The following is a 27,296-nucleotide window of genomic DNA, read 5'->3' as shown; positions in this document are numbered from 1 at the left end:
CCGAGAACAATAAAACCTAAAAGTACAAAAATGATTGGTGTTTTGGGGGAATGCGAACGCATTTGACACGTCACCTGGTTTAGAAGCTTTTGCTCCAGTCCAGCAGGATTTAGAGGTGTTTTTTTCACCACCTTTTATAAACACTCGTGTACTAGCCAAAAAACAGAAAAAGCAGGACAGGGGTTGTATTTTGAAACGCACCCCTAAACCATGTGTCACGTTTCCATAGTCACGTCATATCGCCTCCACCATGTTGTAGGAAATCCACCGCTGCTCCTCTCTCACTGTCAGATTAGAGTTTAATCCGAGGGGGAGGATACACTGTCAAGACGCTGTCTGCATCTTGGAAGGACTGTCGCTGTTTATGCACTCAAAGTAAACGCGACTTTTTTTTTTTAACGTGAGACTGTCAGTTTTTCTACAATAAACGGCCTGCACACCGAAGATGAAACACCAGTCTTCTGTTGCTGTCTTTGCCTGTCGGTCGATTTGCCAATACGTTAAAATGTTAGCCGGCTAACTAGCTGAAAAAGAGTAACTAAATCGGATTAGCTGCTAGCGGCAGCCTCTCTCTAGGTTATATCCAGGTATTGCTGTACTTGACAACTATTAGCAAACAGTCGCCTTTGTTTATGTTTCATTGTTTCTTACATTTTTTTTGTCAACGTTACCACTTTGTGCTGTAATTATTCACTAGCATTAATGTTTCTGTAGGCTAGCTAGGTTAATAGTCAGTCGGGAAAGAAGAGGAGCTGGAGCTCTTTTCGCTAGCTAATCAAGTGTTTGTAGGAAAGAGCAAAAATCATTAGTGCCTCCGACCACCACCGAGAGTCAAGACGGAGTTGACGGCCAGGCTGATGTGCTAGCTTGTCTTCGGGCCAGCTGGCGAGAGAGCTGCTCAAGATTTTATCCCTAGAAATTAGCCCCCAGACGAAGCAAAGATGTCAGGAAAGGATAAAGACAAACAGGAGAAACAGTCCACAACGGAGCGGCTCGTAAAAGGTGAGTGCTTTCTGTAAATTTACATGGCGTACTGTAACTGGCACCGTGCACTGTTTGACTGAGAGCTAACGGATGGATTAAAACCACCTGTAGCTTTTGGAATAACTTTGTCTAAACCCATTCCTGTCAATAAGGCGTCTTGCTGAGGTGTATGTTATTGTGGCTGCCAGAGGAAAAATTGTATAGACATTAATAATCATTATTTATATAGAAAACCACTTTAGTCGTATCCAAAGGGGGTTCTAAGGGACTGTTCTTTATTTATCAGAAGAGGGGGTGGCTAGGGTGTGATTTCATTTTTTTTTTGTGTATGTATGTGTTTTTTTCTGCCCCTTCCGAAAATTATAAATATTTTTACTTGAGCTGGCCTGTGTGATTTGGGGAAAATGAATGACCCTCCCTCCACCATTAATTAGTTTTCAGAGTTTGAAAACTGATTAATGGTGGTATAATGGTATAAATTAATTATAAGTTGTTGTTGTTTTTTTTTAAACTTACCTTTTCAGATTTGAAAGTTAAAAGTTAGAGATGCAATCTTGGAGACTCTTGCTGTGCATTCTGGTTGGTTAGTCCAAATGGTTTATTTTTGGCAAAATTTTAAATGAGAATGTAGAATTAAGGGATTTTTATGAAATACTTCTTAAAACTTACACGTGGTTGATTTTTTTGTGACTATTATAAATATACAATATTGGCTATTAAAGAAAACATGACTTTGTGTTTAGAAGGCATGTGTTCTTTTAACCCTTTGAAATCTGGATTGACATCACTTTTCTTGTTCAGACGCCTTTCGCAAGTATTAAAATGAATGAATGATAAAAACTTTTTTGGGGTGGGTCAGGCAACTATCTTTCTTGCAAATTTTTGGGCCATTTGTTCTTAAGTTGCTTATCGCTGTCTTTGATCAAAATCAAGCCAGTTTGCCCAGGTTTAAAAGGGTTACATATCAGCAGTTAAATAAAAACAAATTTTAGCCATTTAAAGTTGCATGTGCTTCCCCCAAGCCAATAAAACAAAACCACAAAAATCTAAAACAAAACATAAATCCCTCCCCACTGCTTAAAAAATATTTAACCTGCGTCCCCCGTTTTGCACCACCCCCGTAACTCTCATAAATAATGAACAGTCCTTAAACCATTCCCTTTTAGGAGATGCTCAGAATGGGTGTGAATTGGGGCATCTTGTTTCTGTGACTGCTTAGAATAGATCTTCATATATAGGTATCGTCTCCATAGTTGTCCCCTGCTGGTATATGTAATCCACCACCACATAGCACAGTCAAAGGTGAGAAGTCGTCCTATATCGGTGCCCAATCTCTTTGACATTTAGGATGGATGAAATCTTAATTCATGAGGCTGTTGCTCACTCGTGGGAATACCCAGCGTCCGCTCAGGTTACCCGGAGAGCTGGACAAGTTGGATTCCTTCACACTGAGCTTGTCCCGCTTCACTGGACATACAGGACACCATTTGTTGTGTCTGCCCAAGACAAGACAGGACAGGCAGAGCCAACTCTGAGGTAGCTCCTGAGAGAGAACCTAACCCCACAGTCCCCACCCCTGCCGCGGCCCACCGCCGCTACTCCTTAATGCCAACGCAGCCTGCATCCCTGTCTGTCTGCAAGGGCACTGGGAGAGTGTCCTGCCAGGGGACTGGAATTCTAAAGTGTGAGCCAGTAGGGAGAGGGTGAGTTAATTGTGGAAAGAATCTCCCCAGTGATGTTCCCAACATGGTCAGCCACATGGTGGGGAGAAAGAATAGGAACGTGACAGAGAAGAAGAGAGGAAGAAGAAATGGAGACTGGAGTGAAGACAGCTTTGCTTTAGGGAGCAACTGACACCAGCGTTCGTCCTGTGTTTAACCCTTTGAAACCTGAGCAAACTGGCTTGAATTCTCTTAAAAGCATGGGAGAAAGACAATGAGCAATTTGACAAGAAACGACCCCAAAATTGGCAAAAAAGAAATTACAAGAAAATTATCAAAAAATTAGAAAAAAAACCAAAGTAAAAATAAAAGCAAAATGACCTGGAAAACAATGTGCTAAAAAAACATTCTGTAACATATTTTGAATATAAAATTATGATAATAATAAATATAGTTTCTGGACATTTTCACGTTTATTTTTTTTAAAATCTCTCTCTCTCTCTCTCTGTCATTAATTTTCGGGTTGTTTTCCTGTCACCTTTTACCAATTTCTTGCTCGTTGCCTTTTCATATGTTTTTGAAGAGGATGAAACCCTTTTGCTTAGGTTTCAAAGCTTGAAATACTTGTGAGAGGCGTGTAAATGCAGCACAAAAAAAAAACAGATGTTTATCCACGTTTCCAAGTCAAACATAAATTGTTGTCCACATCATGCATGGTTAATTTTGAGTGTACACTTGTAAAATTGATAAATAAAAAGCTCTAAAAATGTATGCAAATAATGTAAACTACAAGTTTAAAATGTCACGTTAGGTTCAAGGTTCTTCAAAATCCATATTAGTTGATCCTTTGTCCATGCTGGCAGGTAGTCGCAGTGGTGTGTCCACTAACTGGGGGCAGTAAGAGGGCTTTACTGGTAGACTAATGCTGCCCCGGTTGTGTAAGTCAACAGTTAAGCTCATTCACTGCTGAGTATTGCAGTCGACGCAGTAGCTCAATCAGATCATTTAATCAAATGTTTTCTTCCCAGGCTGTGTGTCAAACATCGGTGTGTGGTGCTACCTGTGTTAACCCCTTGAAACCCGAAGCAACATCACTTTCCCTGTGCTGCTTTCAGATGCGTTTCACAAGTATTTTAGCCTTTGCATGCTGAGCATATTGGTGTGATTTCTTTCAGAAACATAGGGGGAAACGCAACAACTTTTTTTATAATTGCTTCACAAATTGCAAGAAAATTAGTAGGTTTAGAAAATTGTTTTTAAAAAGCTAGGGAAAAACAAAAAAGCTAGGGGGAAAATTTTATTTCTACATATGATTACATGTTTAGAATTCTGTTAAAATTATTAGCATGTTTAATCACTTTTTCCAGGTCATTTCTGTGTTTGTTTTTACTTTTTTGGGGGGGGGGGTTTTTTTATTTTTGATATAATTCTTTTTATTATTTATTTATTGATTATTTACACATTTTTAGATAATTTTCATTTTTTTTTAAAGATTTCTTGCTATTTTTTTTGGGTAATTTCTTCTTTCATTGCTAATTGCATTCTTCCCATGTTTTTAAAAGAAATCAAGTCAATTTGCTCTGGTTTTAAAGGGTTAACCAAAGACAAGACCTTGCTTGGCTACATTTGGTTTTTGACATCTCCATTGCATGATGTGACAAAGATTTGTGTCAACTTTGATACAAATCGAACCAGATAGTTGCCGGTCATGTGCGTCTGAAATACAATTGAAGAGATCCCAGAGGGGATTGTGTGCTAGTACTACCACACGACATGATTGACTGACAGAGATGACGAATAAACCCAAGGCCTGGCTATTTAACTCGTGAGGGTAATACATTCACTGATAATTAGAGCAATCTGAAGTGGACTTCATGATTCATCCAGCCACAGTCTGCCCCATTCATCTCTGCCCAGCCGCATCTTTGTAATTCAATCCTCCTCCATTGTGTCGATTTTGAAACAATGGCGAATATATTCTAGACCCTGGCTCGTATCGCTGTCCAAAACATTATCCTCGGCGGGCAGGATGGCAGATAGTAGTGTCTTTGTTTCTTGAGTCGTTTGTTGTCATGCCAGACAGTGTGGGTGTTGATGCAGTGCAGCAGTGGCCCCAATGTGTGTCTGTGGTTTTTGAGGAGTTCATCAAACATTAATGCTAATTAGACCAGGCAGTCTCGAAAAAGAAGCCAGTCTCAGGGCGGTGGCAGCTTATTATTTTTAACAAAACATTTTTTTTCCTCATCGGGTGATGTGTCGGAAAAAACATGAGCGGCTCTCTTCACTCTGTCTGCAATGTTGTTTTTTTCTCACTGCAATTTGTAGTGTGTTTGGATTGAGTGATGCTGTTTGCTGGCAGCCAGAGATTCATTTGTATCTGTGTTTGAACAGACCGGGCCAGCCTTCATTATCCAGGCTGACCTACCCAGGATTTATTACTATTGTTATTGTTGTAATAGAGGAGGGGGGGGGGGCATTCTTGATGAGTTGGCACTCAGTTCTTCAGGGTTTAGAACAACTATCATTGTCCAGTATTAGTTGCGGATCACCTATAGGTGACGTAGATGGCTGCCTTTTGGGTAGCACCGAAATTGCACCCCAAAAAATAAAATGAATGAATAATTTGGCGATTGAACGTAAATGAGAAAAAGCTGTAATGCTAACAGGCGGTCTGTAGTAGAGATACCACCTCTAGCCCTAATCAGCGTTAATTGGTTGATTAGTAAGTGACCATCACATTAAGAGCACGCTGGAATATTGATGGTCATGATGGTGTGGAGAGTCAGTACGATTACATGCATAGTTAAGTCAAGGTACGGTCATCGCTCGATTAGGCGATTTAATGAAATTACTGACCTGGTCCCAGTATACAAGCACCGGGGGAGAATCAGTTTATTGATGGTAGTGTGTCCGACTCATGGTGGGTGGCGATATGCCCCCTTTCAGCTAGTTGCTTTTGGACCTATTATGTCACATACCAAACAAGGTAGCAAGCGGCAAATGGGTCACATGTTGAATGATGAAAGCATGGATAACTCTTCGGTGCTGTACATATCATCATGCATGGTTCTTGCTCTAGCACTGACCATGTTGATACCTTTCTGTTTTTTGTTTTCTTCCCTTCTTATCTTTTGTTTTTCTCGGCTGTCTTCCACAAATTTATGCTGTTCGACCCCGGGGCAAAAACTGGTGCGGGAATTATGGAGCATGTGTAGAATGCCAGGGCCAGCTCAGGTCGGACTGGTGTGTATACATGAAAGAGTAAATCCACCCAATCAAATTATCTGGGTGTTTAGTCAATTTAAGTCAGAGTTTTTGTTGTTTACATGTATTTTGAAAGCCCAGTTTAGTTGGATCAAGGGCCTGTGTCCACTGAGCATTTTTCTTCAACAGAGAAGCGGTGGCAGGGCGCCGGGGAGCGCTTCATCTTTTTATGATGTGCTGCGTGTGAGTTTCGTTTTTATGACAACAATATCTTAGCATTAACATAGCTAGCGAGCTAATGTAACGCTACATTAGCAATAGTTTGACTACACAGGGAATAACAAGCTTAAAACTGTATGGTGGTAAAAGCACAACTCACACCAGCAAAATCCAGTGTCCTCCTGCTGATCTGCTCTCACAGACAGGCTTCTCTGTATGTGCTGTCACAGTAGAGTTAAAAGTGTTGGTGACATCACTAACGCCTTTCTGAAAAGCTCAGAGATTTTCAACCTAAAGCGCCGGTAGCAGCTGCACAAAAGAGGCAAAGCGCTCTAAATAAGATGCTGGGTACAGAGTTTTTTCTCCAGGTGGCCACATGCAGTTGCAGACGCCCACTCCTCATAGGGAACAATTTGAAAAAGACGGGCCTACCCAGCCCGTACAACCCTTTGCTTCAAGTCATCCCCTCTATCTCCCCCTTTCACACGATAGCTTCCCTATCAAATAAAGTAAGAAAGCTGAAAAAAAATACAGCAGTGCTGAGAAAAAAACACTAGGTGGATACAGGCCCTAGCACAATAACTTGATTATTTCTAACATCATGTAATGATGACAATGTGGAAAGCATTAGAGTAAGAGAAAAAGAAAAGGCAAAAGACAGAATTCTGTTTTTTTATTTGTGTCCTTTGTATCAATCTGTGTCCCCTCTAAATTCTGTTGTTTTTGCAGGTCCATGAATGTAGCACAAATGGACCTTGTCACGAGTTTTTTTTTTCTCAGCAGCAGTGTGAGGACTTCGGGTCACAGGATGGATAATTGATCAGCCAATCTGATCACAACTGATAAGATCGATTGATCAATAGAGGCAAGGGACTGTACATTTCCAGACCCATTGCAATTAATGGTTAATTTTCGCTTTTGCTGTGTGTGGCGTTCTACTGCTCCGTCTGTGCCCAGAGTATGCTCTGTGCTCCTAGAGTGTGGTGCAAAGAATAACTGAACAGTAGGCCTATATAAATTCTAATAGTGCCCCTAATGATGGTCCAGCTCCAAAAATAGAAAATTTAAAAATGTCTGCAGATGTTTGAATCGTAGCTGGGCACCACAAATAAATGTATATGTGGGAAACTGTACCATATTCTTATATTGTTCCTTATTATTATTATTTGACAGCTGAGTTGTTTATTTGTGTCGATTTTTCATTAGCTCTTGGTCTTGTTTGTAATAAATACCTTAAATATAAATGATGATAGTAATAATATTTATTTTGAGTGGGTGGTGGCGGGGGTACCAGGGAAAGCTGGAAAGCAAATGTGCTAGTTCCAGCACTGTCCAGCGTTGGTAATTACTGCCAACTTCCAGGCAAATGCTTGTGAATTTTTTCAGCGTGGTTGTTGCTTGAAATGTTTCACAGTCTGCTTATCTCATACCCATTATGCATCCTATTCAGTGTCATCATGTTTTCACAGAGTATGCTTTTGTTCGTCCTGGAGCCTTCTTTCAGTGTGACAAGGCTTTTAAGTAAACTGCCCCTGAATCTGGAAGCCCTTGCTAATAGAGGCTTTGCCTAATCTGTTCTTAAGGCTCGTACCTCAGCTTACAGCTCTCTTCGTGGCCGTGCCTTGTAGGCCTGGGAGCACTTACTGTTTATTTATACCACACCGGTCAGTGCATGACAGCTTGTCCTCAGCACAGGCTAGTGAAGTTGAGGCTGTGCTCCAGCTTCTCCATTGCAGACCAGGTTATAGTTCGTGGCCCCGTCTGACATCACTTAACAGCATCAGTCAAACATCACTTGCAGTCGCATATTCAAAGTTTTTGCTTTATTGAAACAGCAATAAATCTGGCAGTGTTTGTCAAATATTTCTTTAAATATCTCTAAAAAATGCATCAGTGGATCAGCTTCTAAGACCAAGGCACAATCCTGAGTGGGAAGTACATTAGTTACCTCTGCACTCAGGCACTGCATCACTGATTAGCGAATGCACCCACCACACTAAAAACTCATTAACGCTTTTTTTTCATATTGCACTTTGATTTGCTGTGTGTGGGTGTGACAACATTCTCAGAAAGCCTCGCTCTCTCCTCTCCTTGTTCATTGCCAGCGGCACAGCTTATTGCACAAGGAGTGCTGATTGCCATGAGCTGATGCAAGTATTTATGTCACATATGATGGCACAGGGTGTCCTGTGTGCTGACCTGCGGATGGATTTGATCATATCATGAACACGGGATGAAACCTTCAGTAAAACTATTCTGTGTCAAGCTTCTCCGTGTTTTTTACACTCCATTTTTTTAGTTGTGCAAATGAGGTTGGTCATAACACTCATAATATTTTTACACTTTTCTGTGTAATGTCTCTGCGTCTTTTCAGACAGTGTTGAAAAACCAACCGACTGTCGACCATTCTTAATTGGTGCCATTTGGTGTGTGCCTGGCCTGTTATAAGGTATACCAGCTGTAATCCCTTTTGCCTCACAAGTCCTGGAAGTGAGAGGGCTTGGATCACACTCTACTATTGTTTTGAACATGTGCGGCTTAGTCAGTAACTATCTGCTCCTGCAGTTTTATGAGCTAATAGAGCTGCTGCCAATGTTACAGTACCAGTTTGCACCGTGGACAATCTGAATTTTAATGGTTGTTATACAACTTTTCAGATATCAATACTCCATTTCGAGGAATTGGGAGCTATGCTTACATTTTAAATATTGCATGTCAGTGAGTTTGTATTTAAGATTCATTTTCAGAAAATAGCTGTCTAATGTCTTAACTGTTGGATCACCTATTACACAGTGATACATTTTGCAGTTTTACATGTTGCACACTTCGCTATGTTTTGATGTTGGAGCTCTCAGGTCTCAGCCTCAAAAGCATTGACCTTTAGTGATGCCGGTAAAAGGATTGTGTAGGTGGCACGGAGCAGAATGCTGAGAGAGGGTGGGTCAAGTGAGGTACGGGGCTTCACAGCCTGTCTTATGCATCTCTCTTGCGTGACATTATCATGTAGGTGTATGTGTGTCTCCTCTTGTGCCAATGAGTTGTCTCAGTCAATGCAAATGTCACGTCTCCTGATTGCGACTTAAGCAGATGCAGTGTGAGATGCGGAACGTTTTTTCTGCTTCACTGCATTTTCAGGGGTAAAATCTTAGTATACATTACTGGTATGGAATTGCCATCTTTTACTGCATAGATGTACTAATTGTCTCTTGAAATCTTTTTGTAGTGAAACAACTTTTTTCCTTTTTTTTATTTTTTAAAAGCTAGGGGGGAAGGAAAAGATCGATATGCCATAGCATTGCGACATTTAAATATGGATTTCTTCCTTTTTTAGGGCTGTACCCATCTCAGTAATGTCATTCCCATCAGATTTGGTTGTTCAGTATGAAAAACTGTTGGTTTTTGTTTTTTTTTCCATATGAAGTTTTAAAGTTGAAGCAGTCTCAGCAGGACATTCAGTGTGAACTAACATGCTGATGTTGGATTGCAAATGGGCCACACTTTTTACCCACACGAGATATCGAACAAAACCCAGAGACTGCTGTAAGAGTTGCTGTGCGCTTTAAGTTCACCACTTCTAATCAGAAGACAGACAATAATGTTTTCTCAGAGCCTTATAGCGCAAAATACCTCCTCCACGCCAAGCATTGTGTTCGCAGCTGCTCGTACCAAACAGTAGCATGAAAGTCAAGAGCACTCACTCCACAGCAATCTGAGGACCAAATCGTACCCAGGCGTACACTGCACAGCACGCTGACTGACAAAAGAAAAAAGAGCAACAGCTCAACTTGGAGCAATCTCAGGTCTCTGACTTTCTAGGGCAGCCATAGATTTTGAATTATAGAAATCCTTAATATTGCAACTCACAATTAAAGTTTTGGTAGCTTACAAAATTAAAAAAAACAATTGCTTTTTCAATGCACTGGGTACATTTTGCAGCAATAAGAATGACTGTAGTGGGATGAACAGATCTACCGAAACTTTTTAGGTAAAGCAGATGTTGATGTGGTTTCCATTTGGAGGTATAATTTATATTTGAAAAAAGCTAATAAATTGCGATATATTGCATAAGTTGTATTGAAGTCCTCAGCATATTTTAAATTGTTTAAAATTGCAATATTGTACCGTGACTAAGGTATCGTGATAATATTGTATCACGGGGTCTATTTTGAAACCCAGCCCTACTAAATGCTAACAAAAAATCTAATTGAAGTTAACTGTAACCTATTTATCCTAATAGATGTCTCATTTTTCCTTTAACAGCTGTGCCATACCCTCCACAACATAAGCTGACTTTGAAAGAGCTATTTGAAGATGGCAAGCCCAATGCTGAGCTGCTCCGCAACCACCTCGTCAAAGAAGGCAGGGTGGAAGAGGACGTGGCTCTAAAGATCATCAACGATGGGGCCAACATCCTCCGTCAAGAGAAGTGCATGCTGGAAGTGGAGGCACCTATAACAGGTAGGCTGGCAGATGCTCAGAGCCCAGAGGGGACCTTGTGATGGCACCTCTGACCTCTGACCACCCTAGAAAAATAAATGTCCTTAAAAGTATTGAAAGATACAGTTTAAAATACCCTGAGCAGGATGCTTCAGTCAGCAGAGATTCTTCCAGCGATGCCCTGTTAACAATTGGATGCAGAATACATTAGTAACTCCAAGACAGCATAGACGTGTTTTGAACAAAGAGTAAACACAGCACCAACATTGTTTTTCTATACTGGCAGCTGATGTGCCAGATCTAAGGCTGTCAGAGTCAACTCAACCATCAGTCAGTTCTCAAAAAAATGTGCTCCTTAGGCCTCAAACCAACACACTAAATTAAGCACCCTTCAATCCAACCAGCTCCCAAGAAAATCAGATTTTTCATTTATGGGTTTTTTTCACATACAACTTACTACTTGCCAGCTATGTTACTACTTAGTTTCCCCTCAACACATCAAAAGTCATTTAGCATAAAATGTCAAACTTAAAACAAATTTCAACATTTTAACCTTGAACACTATACCTATATTTTTTTGATATGTTGTGATTTGTTACCTGTCTTCATTTGAAAATGATGTTCCCAAAGGGAATCTTTTCATCAAATAATAAGTTTGTTTTCAATCTGTGCATCTTACTTCAGTCATTTTTTAGCAAGTGGACTGAAAAAGCAATTGATCAAAATCAACATTTTATTATTCTAGCATTCTAGCAGGCTACCAAAAGTTAAATTTGCATTTCCAACTTTTTTTTTAATTTTCAAATTGTTGTCATTTTTAATTTATAAAAATCGATACTTGGCATCTGTGTGTTGATATAATATTGTCATGCAAAATATCGTGATACTATGCTGTATCAACAATATGCTGTTTCAGTCAACAGCCAACACAACCTTTCAGCTGACATTTGCTAGTAAGCAGAGATATCATAAGGATAGTAGATTCTTTCCGAACAGCAAAAAGCATTTATAGTCCAGTTGTTGTATACATGCAAAACATACATGCAGTATTTTTTATATATTGGACACAGTCATAAAGCCTTCTCTTAAATGCTCCCAACTCCACATACCTGACACCAGTTTTTCTTTTTAAATGATTTGCCATGCTTGTGTTGAAAGGGGGGTTAGATTTTAGAATGTAGCACTTCTCAGTGAATACTTGTCTATAACTGTGTTACATCAGTGCATCAAAGCTGATCATTAATACAGTGAATTAATTTTAAAAAGTCAAATGGCCTCAACAATTATCAACATGAAACACATCAGTCACATCAGTTGAATAGAATCAAAACTCCTCCCTTCTCTGCTGTGATTAAATGAGCTAAAACTGGTACTGTCACTATCATTACTGCTGCCACTGTCAGTATGGTTAATGTCTTTTCTATTATTGCTAATGTCATGGAGCATTAACATCACTAAACACACATAAAAATTGAAAGAAAAAAAATTGGCTCAGAGAGGAATGGAAAATCTATTAATTTTCAATACATTACGAATGTGCGCATCTTCTTTATTTCTTTGCAATGATGGCTGGTTTTAGAACAAAGAAAGAGCAACATAAACCAACATACATCCAGACAAACATTTTAAAATATCAGTACACTTTATAGCTGTTGTTAAATGAGCATTTATCAGCAGTGTGTTTTTTTCTTTTGGCAGTATGTGGTGACGTCCATGGACAGTTCTTTGACCTTATGAAGTTGTTTGAAGTGGGGGGATCACCCAGTAACACACGCTATCTCTTCCTTGGTGACTACGTAGATCGAGGATACTTCAGTATTGAGGTAAGTTGTTGTGTCTTCCAGTTGGTTACTTGTAATGATTTATTTAACAGTTAAATTTAAAAAAAAGTATTGTGTAGTGCTGTCCCAACTACCATTTTCTGGGCTGGTGAGTTTTGGTATTGATCAACAGTGAATATTCTGAGCTTTGGTTGGTGTGAGCACGCATTGGGGGAGGGGCTCACAGATTTTTGATCCGGTGCTGCCCAGACTTGGCTCCACTCAGTCAATAAACACATTAATAGCCGTTGGTTAAAATGATCATTCCTGTCACCGTGTGTGTGACAGGAGCAGCAGCAGCAGCATCATAATGAACTGAGACAGAGAGATACTCCCAAGCTGTTGGGTTCATTGACCTTTCTGTGTACTTTTGGTGATATTACACAGCTTGTGACAATTCTACTATCATGGACAAATTATTGTAGCTCTACAAACTACTCCTAATAACCTGACAAAGCCCTGTGAAACAGAAGCTGAGCATACTCACGCCAACAAATCTAAAGATTTAACATGGATTTATTTATTTATTTATATGTTCTCACAAATGTTGAAAAAGCGTTCTTCCTCTTCAAAACAACAACAAAAAAAATCCCTAAATATCCAAATCCTACATACATACCAAATTAATGAATTTTCGACTAGCTGAATATTCGGTCTAGCCCTAGTATCATGAAGATAGCAGTGAACATTTTGCATCCTGTCAGGGAAGACCCTTAAATGAATAACACTGGAACAAAAAATGCAAACTATGCACTATGCAATTTTGATAAACTTTTTTTTGTTTCAGATAATGGAATTGTCACTGTTTTTTTCAGAGTGACACAAAACCATATTCATGCTATTTCCTGGACAAACGCCATTCTCGCTATGTAACAATGCACAGTACTGTTTCATTCACTATTATCAGCGTTGTCTCTTGTCTGGTTCCAGACTTTTGAATGAGCCCACTCTAATGTGTTTGAGTTGACTGGTTTGTCTTGTACTGTTGCAAATTCTGTTGCACGCTTTGTGCTGTTAGCACTGTTAGCTGCTAGCCACTTGCTTGCTAGCGCTATATGCAGGCAATCCCAGCTCAGACTCTCAATCATATACTGTCACAAATTGAATACATCTGTGAGTACGCTCACACACACTATGCAGTATACACTATGTACTTACTTAAATAGTGCATGAATTTTGACGGGGTAGTGTTGCCTAAAATCATACACAGCTGTTGTGCACACAGGATTTGGCAGCTTCTCTTCCTCTGCTCAGCGAATTGCAACTTCATGGAGCATTATCAGCAACATTTGACAACCATTGTCACTCCCTAAAATATATGCTTGCTATATCTGCTTGTTTGCTCACTTGTCTTCTTCTGTATCCATTTATTTATTGTATTTAAAATGAACGTGCTTTCATGGCATACTTCTCAGTGTGAAAGCACTTGAAATAGTAAGTATGAGCACAGAAGTATGAGATTTTAAACAGCAATTTATGTGCTCTGAATGTTGGATAAAGCTCATTTAAACTGTACTTTTGTCATAATGTAACATGATCACTTAGTGTGTTGTTGTTTGCTGTCACTCTGCTGCATGTATCCTAGTGTAGTGACTGCAAAGTAGGAGCATCGCTTGCAATTTGTTTTCAAAGAGTTGATGTAATAAGATAAGGGTAAACTAAACTGAATGGTGGTATGTCCCAGTTTGATTCTCAGGATGGTTAAGATGGTGGGTGAGAATAGCTGCAAAAATGTCAGGCTTACTGCAGCGCTGCTTTGAGGATCTTACTTTGGTGCCAAATGACCAAATGGGTTTTGCTGTCTGAAATTTTATTTCGATGACAACTTCAAAGGGCACAGTTCATACATGCTTTTTGGATGGTTAAAAATAAGACGGAGGATTGAAACAGAGAGCTGCTGTCTGGCTGTACAAAGTGAAACTGCAGGACCTTTATCGAGACCCCTGGCCGGAGGGTGTGGCGGTCTTGGATTAATGGCAGTTACAATGGCGACCCAGTTTCATGGGCAAAACCGGTATCAAAATATCCATAGAAAACACTGCTACTGTGCGACCCTCTCCTCTGTTGCCCACCTGTATTGTTGTATTCCTCTATTATTGCAGTAGTTTGCGTTTGATAAAAACTGCTGCTGAAGAGCACTCAAACATCAGCTGTAATTAGCCAAAATAAAGAGACAGATCATGGACATCAGCTGGTCAAACTGAAAAGTATGTTATGAAAATGTTCTGAAAGTTGCTGAATCTGGATAATGACTCAGCACCAGTATTCTTTAACATACATCAAACTCAAATTCTTCCTGTGAATACTTCAAAGGACTTGATTTAGTTTAAGCACTCATTGTGGATCATGAGGCCCTGTAACATGCACTACAGTGCAGTACAGAATTGGTATTTGAAAGGGGAACTCCATCGTTTTAAGACATCAAAGACTGTTCAAAGGTTTGGGGGAACACTACTAAATACTACTGTGAATCTTAAAAAAGTTGTATAAAGCCTTTTGTGGCTCCAGAGGGAGCTGGGTAAAGTCTGATCAATTGCCTCAAGTAATGTCCTCTGGGTTAGAGTTGGTTGAGACTACAATCTGGAAAGTTTAAAGAAAGCACTTTAAAAAGAGCTTTAAAGACCTCTGTTGCATGCTTCTTGTCTCTGCTCTATGGGAATGGCTTTAGGCTACATTAGCCATTACACACATGAATATTTGCCCTAACTGGTAGTGGTCAAGTTGCATTGTGGTTAAGGTCTGCGCCAGGTCTTGTAAGGGAAGAAAAATGCTTGGAATGAAAAAGACAACATCAATAGTTCTTCTGCATTTATTTTCACCCATTTTGTGGTTGAACTTATACTTGGTAACTTTTACAAAATATTCTTTAGTCATATTTGCTGAAACTCTCACTGCATTCTTACAGTAGTACGAGGCAAGTAATAATAAAAAAAAAAACCCATAATGTCCCTCTGCCTCCTCCTACTGCTCCTAGTGGTATGTAAACCAATCATAGTTCAGTGTTTCCCACAGAATGACAGTGTTTGTTTGGCTGTAGCTGACAAGTGGGGGGGTGTTCATGTTTATGTTTTTTTTGTAATCATTATCATACAGTCATATCATTGTGTTCTCACTCTAAAATCTGACCTTTTTTGGGTCCATGAATGCTGCACTGCAGGCAGAGTTTCCATGACTTTGTTTTTATTCCTCCTTGTCAGTGTAATTGATCTGTCAATCCCTTCAAAGCCGACGAAAGTTTTACATCAAGCAGAATGAATGGTTAAGTTTCAATTTCAATGTGCCTGACATCTCTGCCCCAAGTACACTATAAATAGCTGAATGGTATATTTATTTCAATGGTGCTCCTAATTAACAATCCAGATCCAAAAATCTATTTGCGACGGTGGATAATTTACCTACTTTTGCTTGAAACTGACACTGCAATACCAGATATGGAATAACCCTCTTAAGTGGTATGAGAAAGGTAAATGTTCTTTGCTCTGCTCTGTCCAGTGCAGAAGGTAGTTACTTGCATCATGTCAAGTTCAGGTTTTTTTTTTGCTTTTATAGGTCGTCCTCATCCATCTGTTGATGTTTAGTTAATTACTTGTTTATAACATCCCAAGGACACACTTGTAAAATTTAGCAATGGAATATTTTCAAAATAGAAGGTGAATGGTGTGTGTGTCGGGCTGTTTGTAAGAGCCAACAAGGCAGTATGCTAACATTTTGACCCCTCTGTGGGGGCTTTTGATGGGCACTGGGTAGTACAGAGGTGGGTGAAATGTCACAGATGAAAGGAGCGGACTGAAACAGCATAGGGAATGATGGGCTGATTTCGATTTAGGCTTTGTATCCACTGAGGACACAGGGATTATTTCCCCTTGTATTTCTACAGAAAAGCGACACTTTAAACACTCCCAGCTCAGAAGAGGTGAATGACCTCTTCAACACTTGAAGAACAGCTCAGCTTGTCTGAGCCACAGCACTTATCAGCGTCCTCCACCCGCTGCGGTTGAAGCATGGGTGTGATCAGAGAGCCTAGAGTGTACATCCTGCTGTCAACACTGTGTCAGAACTAACATGAAGCAGCTAATTAAAAGTAATGGAGCACATACTGTATGCTTACAGGATATGCTGTCGAGCAATTATTCTAATTTGATTAAAAACAAGGCAGCCTGGAGGGATGTGTCATTTAGCCTTTGAAGAGATTATGAGTTTGTTATTTTTAAGAGTACGTGACATTGAATGAGCTTTTGTCGCTTACCTGATACACTGTAGCTTACAACCATATAAGCAGTGCGGACCAAGTTGTCCTGATTGGTTTAAAGGTGAAATAACAAGAATAATGGATTAATCAATTGGGGGGTCAAAGTCAGCAGAAAATTAATTTAGAACTATTTGATACTCAGTTTATCCTCTTAGTAATGTTTTAAACAAAAGTACAAACATTTTTTAGTTCCAGCATGTGCAAATATGTCAGTTTTCTCTGTCATTCATGAAAGTAAGGTGAATTTCTTTTGGTTTCGGACTGTTGGTCGGATAAATTAAGGAATCTGAGAATGACACCTTGAGCGCAAGGGAATTATTCTGGAATTTCAAAAAATTCTGTTCTGACATTTAATTGACCAACGCCCAGAACACCCTGCATGTGTGAGCAGCTTATAATAATGCATTTTATTTATAGGTGCCGTTCTTGACACTCAAGGTCACCTTACATCATCAACATAAAAGCAGACACAATATTAAAGAGACAAAATAAAATATAGAAATACAATGTAAAATTAGACAATGCAATTGTGATCAGAGGGAGTAAGCCAGTTTAAACTTGTCTAAGCTTGTGAAGACAACATCACTAAAGTGCTGTGGCATGCATGCTTGTGGTGCTCACACTGACAGCGTCATTGCTGTGAAGCTGCTGCAGAGCTGCCTGCTGCTGTAAACTGTATTTCCACCATTAAAAGCACTTATTTCATTCTTTTTTCTTCCAAGCTCCTGTGTTGTCAGCAACACGGTCCTGCAAATATTTCACAATAAAAAGCCTTGTATTAACAGCTGAGGGGATTCTGTCGACAAAAACATTGTCAGAGGGATATTATTTTGAAACATATACAGGAAAGGATGAGCATAACATATGTATATGTATATCTTCATGTCTGTGACAGGTATAGACTGAAACTGTGGTGAAAGGAGATATTGAGTCAGTATGACCAAGAATTTGGTATAAATACACCATTTGAGAGAGTAAAGAGTGTGTGTCAACAGAAAACAGTATGCATATCTGATAATAAAAGGTGAATGAAATATGCTTAGAACAAAGCCAAATGGCTGGAAACATCAGCATTGCATCATTTAAAACCACATAAACCACCGTTATGTGGAGAGAAAGTGAAAGCGCATTTCATTCACCTTGTATTATTCGATATGCATACTGTTTTCCGTTGACATAGGTTCTTTACTCTCTCAAATGGTGTATTTATACCACATGAATCAGTATATTTCCACTAGCCTATTGTACATTTCATAAAGACAACATGGATCTACAGCTGATTCACTGCTCATTGCTTTCATGGATGCATTGATTTGGTCTGGTTTTGCTCTTGAGTGACTGGCTACAGAAACTTTGAGTTTACTGGCTATGCAAAACAGGAGAAAGGGCCAATTAGCATGAAGAAAAATGCACTTTTTTTACGGATTTTCGTGGTGTTTGATTGACAGCGTTTTTAACGCCATTTTATTGTACGACGCCGTTAAAAACGGCGTTGTGGATGCAAGGACGCCGCTTTTTGCTGCGTTTTTTTAGACATAACGTGTTTGCAATGTGAAGATATTTGGCACTTGAGGCTTGCTATACTCATGCAGGCAGTGTGGCTGCTCTAACCTCTTAACATGTGTGCCGCGTTTTGTGATGGTCACGCGTTGCTCACGCAGGCAGTGTGTTCCAGGCGTAAATGATTAAGTGATTAAGTATACTAATAAGGAATTGTTGGTTACTAATTTTAAACTCTCAACAGAAAAAGTGAAAGTAAACCCCAGACTAGCGTTTCATTTGCTTTTTCTTCAGTGTCGTGTCCATGACATTCTCTTGGATTTGTGACTCTTACAGTCTGGCCTCATTGCGCACTGTGCTGAGGAACGTCCTGGACGTCTCGATTTCAGCATGTTAAAAAGAAAATACGGGCAGATGGCAGGCGGTCTCTGCAGATAAAATCAGTGCTGCAAACTTTCTGTGGGTCATAAGTGATGATGAGAAGAAATTACTTTTGTCTTTGTCTTTGTGTTAGAGAAAAATCCTGCATCCTTTAATTGAGAAAATAATTGACAGATTTATCAATAATTAATTGATTATTTATTTAATTATTAGTCAAAACAGTACTCAAGCTCTAAATAATAATTATCACCAAAAGATTACAATATGGAATAGATTATAAAACAACGTATGGCTAATTCTTTTTACATATCCTGGCAGAATTATGTCAGCAGCACAGATTCATGTTAAATCCATCAGTGCCAAATGTTGGCACTTGAAAGCATACATGGGTGAAAATGTTGGGTTTAGGCAAGAGGCAGAGGTGCCACATTCACCCTTAGGCAGAGAAGAAACTCAATAGTTTTGGTGTCTGCTTTCTTTCATTTTCTGTATTATTATAGTAACAGCCTGGTATCACTGCAAGACAAGCAGAGATAGATGCATATGCACACACACTTACGCACACACACAAGCAGAAATACAGACAGAGACAGAAGATTAACTCCATGTGAGATAAGGAAGAACAGAGGAGCATAATTGCGTTTTAGTTTACTACTTCACCCTTTTCGCTTTTTCAAAAATTCACTTTTTCTTATTACAGGGAATACAAAGCAGCAGTTGGGCACTGGAACCAGTACTGGTATCATACCCAACTCTATATATCAGAGGAAGCAGCTTAAAGTCACCACAAAACAAAAGAAAAGAGCATAAAACCAACAGATTCTTGCTGTTTTCTGTCTCGAACAGGGCTGAAAATCCTCTACATTTCAAAGGAAGGCCACTCAGCTCACTTCAGTAACACATGAGACAGATAAAGAAAAAAGGCTACAAGGATGTGGTTACCATGGTAACATAAAGAGTCAGTGTAGCCCCTTGAAGTAGCTTTTTACCTTTACAGGCCAGCAATTTGCCAGAGTCTAAATACATGTGAGCGATGCATTTCATTTTATAAACTCTTCTTTATCTGATTAGTTCATAGACGCACTCTGCTGGATCAAAGAGAATTTACTAACTGTCCCAGTCGCAACCCAGGCTCTATACACACCATCCTGAAGTGTGTGTGTGCATGTATCTACATGTGTGTCTCAGGTTTGAGGTGAAGGTAGCCAGTGTGCCTTGTGTTATGTCCTTTGTCTGACTCTCACACTCCAGGCTGGAACATACAGGGGCTGGATAAAAGAAAGCAGAGGGCTCTCATTAAAACCCATGTCAGCCTCTAGCCACTCCAAACCATGTCCCTGTTTCTGCCTTTGCAACACGAGATCAAGTCACACAGACAGCCCCCTGTACACGTTTACCTTCACTTCACTATTCATCACAACAATGGTAGTGAATAAGACAGGGTAGTTCAGGATCACTCATTCTTTTTTTTGTCACTTCTGTGAATATACACCTGCTGACTCTGGTTACCTTGGTATCTTGCTCTAGCAACTTAATAGCAGTGCATGATTAGTGCGTGTTGAAGGAGTGGGCTGAGAGTGGCAAGTGGCAGCTATTCAGAGATGTACTAAGCAAGTTGGTTTGGATTTTAAAAGCTGATCTGTTTTTCATATATGGATTCTTTTTAATTTTGAGCCTTTAAAGGGATCTTTTGAGGTGGGTTTATTTGAGGTCCTTATCCATATTCTGTATATAACATACCATAGATGTCAACCAGCACGCCCCCAGTTTGGAGAAGCAGGCTGGTGTATACAACATGGAAGCTAAGCAATGTACTGCTGTGAACGACATCAGCAACAAAGCATTTTAGCCACCTAAAAAAGTCCCACTTAAAAATATCAATATCATTTTAGATGTGTGTATTTTCACTGGCTTCAACTGGTAATTAAAAAAACACAAAATCACAAAAAAAAAATAAAAAAATGTATAAATGTTCGGCATTTGCCAATTTTAACCACATCAGACTTTTTCCACTTGACCAAAAATGTCATGTTTTTTGTACCAATAAATGTTTGGGCAAAATTGTTCTTTTAAAAAAAGATTGGTACATGTTTTTTTCAGTTTAGGTTATTGTAAAACTGGTCTTAAATTTCACCCAGAGTGGCATTAAAAAAATCTTCAAAAATATTAAATTAATTTACCCCAAGCTGAAGTCACACAATAACACACACTAACTGCTAGAGGCAGCGGTGGAGCAGCAGTTCCTGTGTTCAGTGATGTTAAATCACTGTTTTTCTAAATGGAATCTTGCTTTGAAGAGAACGGTATATAGCGACTTCATTTTCCTGTCAGAAATCAATGTCTGACATTAAGATATAGCAGTAAAATACTCTTAATATAGTGTACACTTAAAATGATATTGATGATTGTTGGTGGAACTGTTTTAGGGAGGGTTGAATATGCTCTGTTGCTGACCCTTCCACAGCTGTACATTGCTTAGCTTCCATGTTGGACTCCAGCCTGCTTCATCATAATGGGAGGTGCGGGGTGCTGACTGGCATCTACTGTATGTAATATACTGTCTATGGATAAGCATTGTGTACAACCGCACTTCAAAAATCTGAACTATCCCTTTGATGTGGCCAGACGAGGTCATCTTATATATTCTCTGTCACGCCATTGTTAACGCTTTTAAAACGGACTTCCCGGAGGTCGTTGTTTGAATGATCATGTTAAAATAGATCTAAAATAAGAACCTGAATAGCTAGAGCATTCATTCTTTTTGCACAAAAAAGGTTAAGGCTGTTTTGTTCCCTGCCATCATGGCATGACCGCGTGTAACATTGTGTGCCGTGCAAACATATTCCACCATAATTACATTGCAGGAGATCACTGTTTGCATAATCCTATATGTATAGATCTAAAATAAAAATAGCCAAAACATTCCTTTTTCCTGCAGAAAGCTACACAGGTTTCTGTCTTCCATTTCATCATGATGTACACTCATAATGACATCATGGTGACCTCATACAACATGGTTTTGGCTATAACTCAAGAGCCCTCAAGAATGACCTTGAAACTGTGCTGATTGTATTGTATATTTGTGGGAAGCATCAACGTTTTCACAGACGTGGATGTAAACTATAAGTGCAACTTGTGTCTTGTGCGCAGAGGCATACAGCTGCATGATGGTACATTTAGTGTATTTTATCAAATCTGATGGAAAAAAACGTCTTTGGTATTTTTTTCTGACAAAATTTCAATCTTTAATCATTTATTAAAGTATTTACTATTACTGACTTACATAACCTTTTAGCTACTTTTTAGCCAGTACAGATTTTAGGGATATAAAGCATTTTATGCCAGTCTAAGAAATGCCATCTGTATATGCAAAAATATAGGCACTGGCAGACAATTTCTATTGCGCAGTTCAAAGGGTTAATCTTAAGTGTGTTTAGAGCCCCTGACACAGTGTGAATGGATTTCCATATGACAGGAATTCATTTGGTTCCATTTTTTAAAAAATCTCTTGTAGAACAAAGCCTAACTTGCACTTAAGCAAGCTTACCTTGAGCAAGGTCGCTGTGGAGCTGAAACACAGACAAATGAAGCAGAGACGAGTGTGTGGGAGTATGCAATTTCTTTTATTTGAAAAAGCTCATATAACTGCAGCCTTCTGCAATAATTGGAATAAGCACAGCCCTGAAACAACTCGCAGGGGTAGCAGAAGAGGAGCACTGGAAACTTGTCAACATCTGATTGAATGCTGAATTATACAAACACTTTCACAGCTTCCTCTCTCAAGGTCTGCTCATAATCGTCGGTACACTTCTTTTGACTTTTCCCTCTCGTCCCACATTTTCTCCCCTGCTGTCCATCCTTACAGTGTGTTCTCTACCTCTGGTCGCTCAAGATCAACCACCCCACCACACTCTTCCTCCTACGTGGGAACCACGAGTGCCGACACCTCACAGAGTACTTCACCTTCAAACAGGAATGTAAGTGCAGTGCTTCTTTCTGCCATATGAAGGCCAGTCTTATGTGCTCCTATGCTCTCTGTACCACTTCAGAGTAGCCTGCATCAATCAGGTTTCCCACACCACACAAAGCCCGGGTATATGGCATGGTACTCACAGTGAAAGTGCAGCATTGCTCTTGCATTCACTATTGCAGGTTAATTGATCATTTTTTCTGCACGCAACAGGGACAAATTAGAATTAAAGAAACTAACTGTGATGCGACTCACTCCCCCTAACCCTATGAAACCTGGATCAACATCAGTTTTCTTGTGCTGCATTCAAAAGCCTTTTACAAGCATTAAAATCTTGGAAACCTTAGAAAATCGATTCAGTTTTTTTTTTCCAAAAACATGAGGAAAAAAGGCAAAAGAAAACGTGAAAAGAACTGTTTTGCCTATTGCAAGAAATAAGAGGATTTAGGAATTTCTTTTTTTAAAGCCAGGGGAAAATGTCCAAAAAATGATATTTATAAATATCATAGTTAAATAGTAAAAAATAATATTTGGCATGAAATGTTCCACAAATCACAAAAAAATGTAAAAGGTGACAAGAAAAAGACCATAGCTAAACAAAGAGAGACAGTGGTGGAAACTCATTTGAAAATTATCAAATAACTAGGAAAAATTATTACAAAACTAAAAAATATTATTATTTATAATTATGCATTAAAAATACGTTTCACAATATATATATTTATGATTATTATTTATTTATTAAAATTTCTATATTTTTTCAGGTCATTATCCTGTTTGTCTTCTGTTTCTTTTCTTTGTTTTTTTTTTAAAATCAATTTCACATAATTTTCTTGTAACTTTTTACTCAATGTTTTGCTATTTCTTGGTTGTTTCTTGTTAATTGCCTTCTTTCCATGTTTTTGAAAGAAATCGAGCCAATTTGCTCAGGTTTCAAAGGGTTCATAAAATGACTGGTTTCCCACAAGTAGGACATGTTTGTCAGAGTATGTCAGTTGGATCAGGAAGTCGGCACTTCATCAGTGTTCAACTCTACAGAGGAGATGAAGCGTTTTCCTTTTCATGTTGCAGACGATAAACTTCTGGAGCATGGAGAGCGGCCAGGCATGCTGTTGATGCTTTTCAAACAGTTGCAGATACTCACTGCTTTCAATCTGTGACAGTTGAGTGTGTGAATCTGTGAAGCAGGTGTGGAAGCATTAGTATGCAAACTCAGAAACAAAGACACTTTGGCAGACGGCAAAGACAAGCTTGCCAGCTGCTAATAGATTTCGCGAACTACATCTCCCCCCACCCACATACCACCCCATCTGTTTGCTCACATGCAAACTGTATCTTTACACACTCTAACACCTTGTAGTGGTTTAGGTGGTGGTTGTTTGCAGTGAGGTGTAAATTACAGAATTAAACCTTTTTAATCATAGTAATAGAATTCATGAGTATGAGTGCAAACTAAATACGCAGATGACGCAGTAGCGGTAGCAAAAATAATTGATTCGTAAATGCATTGTGGTTTTTTTCTTTGAAAATTCACCATTCTTACACAGAATTTCTTGTGCAAAAAAAGCAAAAAGCTTATCCATCAGTGACTGCTGGTTAAATTGCATCTGCATGGTGCCAATTTTTCTGTACTGCAGCAAAATCACATGTAGTGGTAGGAGTCTAACTTATTAACTGGATGTGATGAACCTTAATTTCCAACGGCGCTTGTGCTCCTTGATATTATATAGTTCAAACATTGCTTAACTGACTCATCATTTCAGCACTGTGGTATCACTGGATCATATTTTAGATTTGTCCAAGATAATAGATCTCGTAGTTGAGGATGATTACAAGTGCGACCTGCAACAGAGAAGCTGCCCCTCTGACCTTGTCTTATCTTTGTACAGATGTTAATTATAGAACGCATAGTTTTATATAAAGAAGTCTCTTTAACCCTCAGATAGCATTACCTCACTGTAGAGCTGCTAGTTTATAGCAAAAATCATAATCAAGAATATTTTGGCCCCGGGGTAGACCCAGGACTATGTCTCCCGGCTGGCCTGGGAACGCTTCGGGATCCCCCGGGAAGAGCTGGACGAAGTGGCCGGGGAGAGGGAAGTCTGGGCTTCCCAGCTTAGGCTGCTGCCCCCGCGACCCGACTCCGGATAAGCGGAAGAAAATGGATGGATGGATGTTATTATTACTCTGACATGCTCTGAATCTGCAGTTTGAAGCCACCTAAAAGCTGTGGGGAACAGGACTTAACTTCCAGTCTTTTTTGTTGTTGTTGTTGTTGTTTTTGGTCTCGTCCCACTACTTCATTCAGGTGATGCCATCCTAAATGAATTATTAGCAGCTGTCCTGAGAGCTCCACCACATAATGCAATGAGAGCTCAATAAGCTGAACCTGCAGCAGTCGCTTTGGTAGCAAGTTATTTTGAAAAATAACAGTCACCAGAGGGGTTGTTATATCTCATGAGAAAGTCGCCGAGTTGGCAGCACTGAACACAGCGCTGTAAAGGGATGCACCGGATTTAAAACTCAAGACAAAAGGAGAGCATTATTTTTAAACAGAATGCCTCACAATAATTGTTTTATCTTAGTTATCTTGTTTTAATAATCATTGGATCATTGAATTTATCGCCCAGCCCTACTTCATTCCAAATTTGTTTTGGCCCTTTCATTGTCTGTGTACAGTGTTGCATGAATTATTTTACAATCAAAGGCAAAATAAGTCTTCATTTAACACAGCTTGATAGGAAAAAACATTTTTTTAAAAAGATTAAATAGATAGAATTGGAGATAGAAGAAAGCATGGAAAATACTAATATATAATAAATTGAATTGAAACAGTGGTCATATGTGGTCACAAAATAGATACATCAAAGGCAAATGACTGCTTGCAACAGGCACATTGTAGTCGGTTTTGCTCTACATTTCACCAACATACAACACCAAACAATGTGATGAATGGCTGTAAGCCTTTATAAAACAAAAGATCCCCCAAATGTGAATCTAACTTTCTCAAACTGTAAAAACTGCACCAGACATCTAATCCAATGAGTGTGGGTGGGTGACATTTTGTCTTCACGCCTAAGAATGATTTGGCAGAATTAATTTTAAGATGAAATGTTTGATGTATGAAGGTTTTTTTTATTATTAAACATATCATTTTTTATTTAAAAATGTTAACGCTGAGTACACACATATAAGTACAGATTGTATTACTGAAAAAAAGCACTCAGTACACTTAACCCTTTGAAACCTAAACAAAATGGCTTAATTTCTTTCAAATATATGAGAGGAGGGCCACAAGCAACTTAACAAGAAATGGGCCAAAAATATAGATATAAATATTGTTTTCTGGACATTTTCCCTTGTTTTTTGATCATATCTAATAATAATCATTTCCTTTTCACCTTTTTTTTTTTTTTTCATTTTTGCAGTTTGCGGGATATCCCTTGCCAAGTCACTCATTATGTAGTTTTTTTCCTGTGCTTCTAAAAGATATTGAATTAAGAGGTTTAAATGAGAAAACTGATTTCCATCCAGGTATTAAAGGGTTAAAATATCCCTAAATGATAGAAGAGTGTAAAGCTTCAGTCTCCAGACTTTTCTCTGTGACTTGAACGTAGCACTTATTTGGTACTGGAGACTTGAGTCGAGTCTTTACCACCCACATTGTTGAGTCCTGGCTGTGTTCTGGCTGCTCCTGCCCTATAAGGAGTGCACTTCCTCCTGCCCTAATGTGACCTGCAGTGTTGTGCAAGTGACAGTGCAGACGCTGCCTGGAAACAATCATCTGTCCTACTACTCCTCCACTGTCCCACTGGCAGAGGAGCTGCATTACGTCTTCACAACACATCTGACAAACCTCAATTAGAGCTGAACATGCAGTTGCAACAGAAGTTTTACCATTTATAGCCATATTTTGGTAAAGTATTACTTTCATTACTGATTATCCTTATGTGGGATGAAAAATGAAGCATATTTTGTATTGTCGCCATGTGTTTGCTGCAGGTAAAATTAAATACTCTGAACGGGTGTATGACGCCTGTATGGAGGCCTTTGACTGCCTGCCCCTCGCTGCCCTGCTCAATCAGCAGTTCCTGTGTGTACATGGCGGACTTTCACCAGAAATCAACTGCCTAGACGACATAAGGAAAGTAAGTCATCAATCAGTGACGCGTCGTGGTAAAATAATGACAAAGCAAAAATCTGTCATACTTAAGATCTAGAAGTTCCCCATCAAGGGATTTTTATGCTTCCGTACCTGTGATAGCCAGGTCCAGAGGCATTAGAGTTGTCTGTCCATCTCTCCCATCCTCTTAACCACAATGTGTCAAGAACGCCTCAAGGGAATATCTTCAAATTTGGCACAAGCATCCATTTGGTCTCAAGGATATGACTTAGATTTTGGTGGTTAAAGGTCAAAGGACAAGGTTTCTGTGACCTCATTTGTAAATTTCCCATGAACATCTCAGGAACACCGTGAAAGAATTTCTTTAAATTTGGCACAAACTGCAGTTGGATTTTTGAAGTGGGATTATATGAGATTCTAATGTACTAATGTACTAATTAGTGTATTACTTACAGTAGCTGGCAGTTGGCACACTCCCAGTTTGTAGAAACAGAAGTGTGTGCACCCCACAGATCAGCATTACCATGCTTTGCAGAAGGGTTAATATCAAATCGTGTTTAAGTCACTTTAAAAAAAGCCTACCTAAAAAATACAATATCAGTCTAAGTGGATGCTGCATTGAGAGTGTTTTTGATGAATAGTTTCATTTCAGTTGTGTAAGAGCCGCTAACAGCACTTTCTAACCCAAACAGCTGACAAGCAGTATAGAGAAATGTTTTGCCAAAGGAATAGGCTGTGTGACTGAGAG

At 39.2% G+C, this 27,296-nt stretch overlaps 1 protein-coding gene across 2 annotated transcripts in view; it reads left to right on the top strand.

The window, feature by feature from the left end:
* Positions 1–76: 76 nt before the first annotated feature.
* ppp3cca (protein phosphatase 3, catalytic subunit, gamma isozyme, a) overlaps positions 77–27,296 on the top strand; it is a 46,101-nt gene continuing 18,881 nt past the window's right edge. Inside the window, exons 1-5 of one of the 2 annotated variants that reach the window (XM_042487761.1) lie at positions 77–1,002; positions 10,329–10,526; positions 12,204–12,328; positions 22,321–22,432; positions 26,428–26,573. In XM_042487761.1, the coding sequence (XP_042343695.1) occupies positions 942–1,002; positions 10,329–10,526; positions 12,204–12,328; positions 22,321–22,432; positions 26,428–26,573 (642 nt within the window). In that variant the 5' untranslated portion in view covers positions 77–941. The remainder of the gene's footprint in view (positions 1,003–10,328; positions 10,527–12,203; positions 12,329–22,320; positions 22,433–26,427; positions 26,574–27,296) is intronic. The other variant, XM_042487762.1, reaches the window with a different exon arrangement.

This window comes from Plectropomus leopardus, chromosome 6, assembly GCF_008729295.1.
Source record: "Plectropomus leopardus isolate mb chromosome 6, YSFRI_Pleo_2.0, whole genome shotgun sequence".
Taxonomy (NCBI): domain Eukaryota; kingdom Metazoa; phylum Chordata; class Actinopteri; order Perciformes; family Serranidae; genus Plectropomus; species Plectropomus leopardus.
This window is presented reverse-complemented; position numbering and strand designations above follow the sequence as displayed.